This window comes from Palaemon carinicauda, chromosome 7 (genome assembly GCF_036898095.1).
Source record: "Palaemon carinicauda isolate YSFRI2023 chromosome 7, ASM3689809v2, whole genome shotgun sequence".
In the NCBI taxonomy this organism is placed as follows: Eukaryota; Metazoa; Arthropoda; class Malacostraca; order Decapoda; family Palaemonidae; genus Palaemon; species Palaemon carinicauda.
In genome coordinates this window covers 97,366,340-97,373,839 of record NC_090731.1, presented here as the reverse complement: position 1 = coordinate 97,373,839, position 7,500 = coordinate 97,366,340, and the positions used below count along the sequence as shown (strand labels likewise).

Genomic DNA, 7,500 nt, shown 5'->3' with positions numbered 1-7,500 from the left:
AAAAAATTATACCAAATTAGTTCTCGACAGCAAGACGATAGTCCACTGCATCAACAGACAGGGTTTGAGACCTCCATAGATCAACCATGTAATTTTGGCTATTCTCACTTTGTGAAAGCAGAGAAATTGGTATTTCTCAGCAATTCATTTAGAAGAGGTCCGCAATGTGACGCGGACCCCTTGTCAAGATTCAAGCCCCTGAAAACAGAATGGTCTCTGGATGAAAAATTATTCTGTTTCGTTCTGGAGTAAGTCCCAGAACTGCAAATAGATCTCTCAGCGACTAGCTTCAACAAGAAGCTTCCCCGGTATGTAGCACCAAATTTAGAGCCTGTAGCAGCGGGGATATGCGATTTCACTGGATTGAAACAGGTGGACTCGCATTTTTTTTTTTCCACCGTTCAGTCTCCTTCTGAAAGTCCTGAACAAACTACGGACCTTCAAGGGAACAGCAGCATTAGTGGCCCCAAATTGGCCCAAGAGCGATTGGTACCCTTTTGTTCTGGAAGTCAAATCTCACCAGATACCTCTGCCAACACCAATGCTGTCCCAGGATGTTCAACAGAAGACTGTCTTCACTTCCTCCTTGATAATGAAGAACTGTCAGCTTGTGATTTTCTTGCCCTAGCTGTTGAAAGAAAATTCAGTTTTTTAAGGAAAGGATTGATTTTATGGAAGAATACAAGTCTGCTACTACATAAAGGCAATCCTTGTTTTCTTGGAAAAAAATGGGTGGAGTAGAGTTCGTTAAGGAACATGCCCTCTTCGATTATAATGGACTCATGTATATCATTCTTTATTTCACAACATGAACAAGGCTTGGCCTCTACAACTATTTCATCATGTAAATTGGCCCTACCCAGACCTATCGCTTACGCTTTCAATATACAACTTAACAGCAAACTGTTCAATAAGATCCCGAAGGCTTGTGTTAGATTTAAACCAAATGCTCCTCCCAAATCCATCTCATGGGATTTGGACAAAGTCTTGTACTTAGCCTACTCAATAAATAACTGCTCTGCTTCTTTGAGGGATCTTACTAAAAAAATCAATCTTTTTACTTGCTCTGGCTTCCGTTGCTAGAGTAAACGAGATTGTTGCACTATCAAGGGATGATCACCACATTGAAATCTTGGAATCAAGAGAAGGTAATTTATACCCAGGTCCAGCATTCCTGGCTAAAACTGAACTCCTCACAAAACATTGGGGGTCTTGGAAGATCGTCCCTCTTAAGGAAGACCCTTCTCTGGGCCCTGTGGAATGCCTTAAAACTTAGCTGTCAAAGAGTGAGGCCTTTAAAGGCAGACAGCTTTTCAAAGGGAAACAACAGGATCTAATATCTCTTTAAAACAGCTGAGGTCCAAACTCACCTATTTTATCAGAAGGGCTTTCCCAGATAGTATGCCATTCGGTCATAACCCTAGAAAAGTAGCCGCTTCCTTGAACTTTTTCCAATATATGTCCTTCGAAGGCTTACAAGCTTACGTGGGATGGAAATCTTCAAAGAGTGATTTTCAAACATAACTTGTGACCTTTGGAAGAGATTAAACACTTTGTTGTGCCAGCTGGTAGTGTGATTAAACCAGCATCTTGGTGTTATGCATGGACTTCCATGGACTGTATATTTTGGAACCAGCCCACACAGTGTAGGTTGAATATTTTTCTAATTTGCAGTGTGGGATAAACTATGTTTATAGTGAAGAGTCAAAAGTGTGATATTCTTTTCTTTATCATATGGAATGATGTAATTGTTTTATTCTATTAGATGTTACTGGAGTAAACATCTCTTGTTTTAAGCAAAAAAAAATGTAAATATTGTTGCACCAATTCTTGTTTCATTTATATGCTTTTGGGAATAATAAAAAATTATACTTTTTGAGTTTCCTTTATATGGACCTACTGTCCCTCAAGAAAAAGTAACGTACCTTCATTTTTTTACCCCCCTTTTACTAACTATTGCTTGGCCAATTTGTATTCACGCAAAGATAATTTCTCACAGAGTGCGGCTGCGATAATAACTTTTAGGTTCAGATACAGTTTACAAAAACTTCATAGCCGACCAATAGCAGACCAGCTTCTTAGTGACGTATGAGCGTGGTGGTAGGCGAGTGACTCGCACAGTCGTACGCGTACAAACCGCCAAGTTTGAATTTTGGAATTCGTTGCCGTAAGGTGGGGTAAATGCCATAACGAGGGGACGAAAAAACATTGTATTCCACACCGTAATGTGAAAAAAATGTTTAGTTGGGGAAGCCGTACCCCGGGTGTCTACTCTACTGTACTTTAAATCTTCATTATCGTACAGTAAACTATCATATTTTCTATCACAATATGGCAATTTGTCTCTTTTGGTTCTTTCCATTTCACTTCTACTCCTTAAGAGTTTATGTTTTATAGCAATGGGTTTCATAACTTTGATCTGTTTTCATTTTACAACTTAAATTATTTCTCTTGCCAGCATTTCAACCATTTCTCTACACCATAGAACAAGAATTATCTGCTCTATAGAACCATTATTTTAACAATTACTATAGTTTACCAAGCTAAATTTTTTTTCCTTTTTTTTTTTAGTATACTGTATATCTGCGGGACCCCTGAACATTAAAGATTTCTAGAAAGTGTGTTAGTTTTGTGTTCAGCTCGTACTATTACAAATTGATTTTCTATTTTTAAAATTCTGTATAATATAGAATTCTTACATATTTTACACTACTTTTTTTCCTTTGTTATGGGCCCAATTTTATGGTCATGAACTTTTGAATTCTTTTAACTCTTTGTGCTTCATTTAGTCTAATTGTTTCCCACATCAAGTTACAGTATTAGAGAAAAGTCTGAAAGACGGGGAAATTTGAATGCCTTATCATGAAATTCTTTTTTTTCGGTTGTTATAACCTTATATTATTATTATGAATTTTGTAATTGATATTATTCATTAAATATTTTGATATTTTCCAGGTACCTTGTGTTAAAGTCATGGTGGGCCACTAACTATGTAACTGATTGGTGGGAGGAGTTTGTATATCTACGTGGTCGTTCACCTCTAATGGTCAACTCCAACTTCTATGGTACAGATGCCATACTTCTTCATCCAACAAACAAGCAAGCAGCACGAGCTGCTAATGTTTGTCATGCAGCTTTCCTCTTCCGTCGTCTGATTGAGAGACAACAGCTTCAACCAGTAATATTCATTCTTTATTTTATGTTAATAATTAGTATGATTTATCTGTTTTGTATGTAATTCATACTCCAGATATATTTGTGTGTAATTTTTTCCATCCTTTTATTCTCATTTCAGATTATGGTTCAAAATGCTGTTCCTTTGTGTTCATATCAGTATGAGCGCACTTTTAATACCTGCCGTATCCCTGGACTTGAAACTGATAAGATTATTCACTTTGGGGATTCAACTCATATTGCAGTGTATCATGCAGGAAGGTATTTCAAGATGCCCTGTTATTATAAGGGTAAACTTCTGACACCTAAGGAGCTTCAAATGTAAGTACTACAGTAATTTGTTCAAGTCATGGTAATGTAAGGACTTTGAAATGTTGGTTCCCACCAAGAGTAAATGTAGGTACAGTTGGTCCTCCTCATCAGTGGCTATAGCATTCAAGCCCCTCCACACATGTGAGCATTAACTCTGCGGATACTTTTTTTGTGTAGAGTACTTGTAATTGTACTCTAAGTGCTAAATTTATAATTGTACATTAAGTCTATTAAACACTACATCAGTAAATTTATTGTGCTATAAAAATGGCATAGTAAGGTACTATCAAGAACAAAAGTTCGTTCCCTGGACCTCCAGAGAGTGAACACGAATCGCCTGACTATGAATCACCGAAGCTTTTGAACAAATAAGTCATGGAAAATGCAATAGATGGTGCACCCCAAGGACGTTGGGCGCAGAGAGGAATAGGAAGTATTTATTTTTCTAAATCATTGAGTAGTCTCCATAATCTGATATCATTAGAAAGTGATACCGTAGGCCCCTGCCATACGACATTAATCCGTTCCGGAGTTGGTATCGTATGGTGAAAATGTCGTATGGCGGGCAATAGAATAGCTAATGCGTGCAAAACCCAGGTAAAAACATTGAAAATTAGTATGTAACAAAATAGCATAGTAAGCACTGTACTACAGTATACTTATATATGATATACATGTACTGTACAGTATATAATTGAATAACATTACAGGTATAAATAAAAATTATATGCTGTACTGTACTGTAAAGGAAAAATGAAATTTTATTTACCTTTGGAGTGACGTGACTTGAGCTGGTAGTGGGTGGAGGCAGAGGTGGGAGGAGATGGTAGATATAAAAACCTATAAATGCTAGTTATGTTGTGTACACTTAATAATAAATTTATTCTTACTGTTAAACACTTAAAATTAAAAATGCTTTTTTTTTTATTATTTTTGTCTTTTGAAATTTTTTTTTAATTTTTTATTTAGAACTTAAAGAATTACTCTTTTAGTTTTTTTTTTAAATAGAATCACTATTATCATCTTTGGTTTCTGACACTTCTCTTTTGAAGAAATATCTATCCAAAGAAGCCTGTTTCTAACGATTCCTCAACATATTTCTAAAATGACTCATACACTTGTCATTAACACTCTCCATAAGACGACCTGTGTGAAGTTTTTCTGTGTTTTTTTTTTTAATGAAACTCGTAAGGTTTTCATACCAACCGATAGCTTCCCTTATTTCTGCCAATGCCGTTTCTTCAGTCTCGCCCCCATCCTCGCCACCACTAGAGCTGTGCTCTTCTTGAATGATGGTCAACTGCATTGTACTAATCGTAGACTGGTTACAGCCATACGTACTAGCGAGGGTAACGATGCACATGCCTTCTTCGTATTTCTTTATTATCTCCAGCTTCGTTTCCATAGTAATCATCTTCTTACTTCTCCCTTTAACATCACCAGCAATCTTGGGACCCATGGCTAATGAATTAAAGTTAGAATTAAGCACTAAAATACACAAAAAATACGATATCGCAAGCGCTCACACAAGATCAAGTCTTTAAGAAACGCACACGAGATTCTGAACTGAGCACGCGTATTACAAAGTGAGAGAGAGGCAGCATCTGTCTCAGGCATTGTTTGAGGGATTTTGGCCAATAGCGTATCGGCATCTTAGTGACGCCGTAACGCCGACCAATAGCAGACCAGCTTCTTACTGACGTATGCAGTGATGTATGAGTATGGTGGTAGGCTAGTGACTCGCACAGTCGTACGCATAAAAACCGCCAAGTTTGAGTTTTGGAATTCGATGCCGTAAGGTGGGGAAAATTGTCGTAACGAGGGAACGAAAAAACATCGTATTCCACACCATAACGTGAAAAAAACGTAAGCTGGTGACGTCGTACCCCGGGGTTCTACTGTAGATGATTTTGTTGTTTTTGACGTTACTGTGTTTGCGTGTAAAATATGCAGTTGACGAAATATGCTAGATAAATATGAGAATAAAATTATGCTTACTATATCTAAAATCTTGAATTGGTATTCTCATATATTATTGTATCTTATCAACAGACATGACCAACCAAGGGTCATTACAAAACATTTTAGCTTAAATGTGTATGGAAGTGTTTTATAATCTGCAAGTCGCCTATCGTAAAAACAAAATAAACATTTGTAGAAGCAAGTCGGCAATTTTTTTTATTTCACTTGCGTTATTAATGTAGTAACCAAAAACTGCAGTTTCATATTCAAATATTCATAGATCTGTCATATTGCGTAATTGGGCCAACATTCCGAGCGAAGGTGGGCTATATGGGGTATGACACCAAATGCCCGTTTTGAGAGAGAGAGAGAGAGAGAGAGAGAGAGAGAGAGAGAGAGAGAGAGAGAGAGAGAGCTTTCAATTTCTGTTCTACGTTAACAACATCGTAAAACAAGCCTCATGTTACTACTTTCATATTATCACCCTGTCAATAGCAAAACAGATATAATTATTAGTTTCAAGAATAGCTTGACATACTGTATTTTATGATGCTTTGTTGTCGGAAATTTATGGCAAAGTAGTTTTCTAGTGCTCGTGTATGAAGAGCTAATGGGAATGCATTAACAACCTTTTTTATTGATATTTTATGTGCTATTGTAGGAATTCAGTTTCTCTATCATAGTAAGTTAGTGGGAGGGGTTTTTGCCATTCCCAGGCTCATTATTGTTCAGTAGGTTGGCCAGGGCACCAGCCGCCTGTTGAGATACTACCGCTAAAGAGTTATAGGGTCCTTTGATAGGTCAGACAGTACTACAGTGGATCCTTGTCTCTGGTTAAGGTTCTTTCCCTTTGCCTACACATACACTGAATAGTCTGGCATATTCTTTACAGATTCTCCTCTGTCCTCATACACTTGACAACACTGAGATTACCAAACAATTCTTCTTCACCCAAGGGGTTAACTACTGCACTGTAATTGTTCAGTGGCTACTTTCCTCTTGGTAAGGGTAGAAGAGAGACTAGTTATGGTAAGCAGCTCTTCTAGGAGAAGGACAGTCCAAAATCAAACCATTGTTCTCTAGTCTTGGGTAGTGCCATAGCCTATGTACCATGGTCTTCCACTGTTCCTTGGGTTAGAGTTCTCTTGCTTGAGGGTACACACAGGCACACTATTCTATCTAATTTCTCTTCCTCGTGTTTTGTTAAAGTTTTTTAAGTTTATATAGGAAATATTTATTTTAATGTTCTTGTTCTTAAAATATGTTATTTTTCCATGTTTCCTTTCCTCACTGGGCTATTTTCCCTGTTGGGGCCCCTGGGCTTATAGCATCCTGCTTTTCCAACTAGGGTTGTAGCTTAGCAATTAATAATAATAATATTAATGATAATGATAATAATAATAATAATAATATGGGAAGGGTTACTAACCACTAGTGGAAACCTTTGCGAGTTAGGTTGGCTAGTATATAACCCATCTTAGGGTGCCCATTTCAACTCAAACTAATTCTATCAGTGTTTTATTTTTACTTCATGGGTCTTATTTTAGATAACAGATATTGTCTCTAAAGTGTTGTACTCCTTTATTACTTAATATGTGAACTTCTTTTCTTGAAATTAGCGTATTCTTTGAATTCCCTCTTTCTATTTCACAAAAACAACTTCTAGTAATATTAAGAATGTCTTTTCTTTACAAAATCTAAAGATAACTTTGACTAAAAGTTATTCTTAAAACCTCTATTGTTTTCATACAGTGTTAGACAATTCCTTAGCAATTCACGAAGTTGATTGTTTTTTTGTCCTTAATTTGATTTTGACATTATCACTTACATTGAAGAATGTAACATTATTATTGCTCTGAGCTTTGTATCATGCATGATCTTCCAGAACATTTTGTATTAATTAGTAGTGAAGTAAAAGGGAGTTTACTAAAATCATATTTTTTGTTAATATTTTATTAGTATTTACACACAATACTTCAGTATGATGTCCAACCTCCATCTGCATCGATGACCTCACGCAGACGATTGTGTATGGAATCTACAAGATTCATG

At 36.6% G+C, this 7,500-nt stretch overlaps 1 protein-coding gene across 1 annotated transcript in view; it reads left to right on the top strand.

Moving 5' to 3' along the window:
* The window catches only part of whd (carnitine O-palmitoyltransferase whd), a 379,066-nt gene that overhangs the window by 75,085 nt on the left and 296,481 nt on the right, over nucleotides 1-7,500 (top strand). The window contains exons 3-4 of the mRNA XM_068376806.1: nucleotides 2,956-3,178; nucleotides 3,296-3,495. Coding sequence (XP_068232907.1) covers nucleotides 2,956-3,178; nucleotides 3,296-3,495 — 423 coding nt within the window. The remainder of the gene's footprint in view (nucleotides 1-2,955; nucleotides 3,179-3,295; nucleotides 3,496-7,500) is intronic.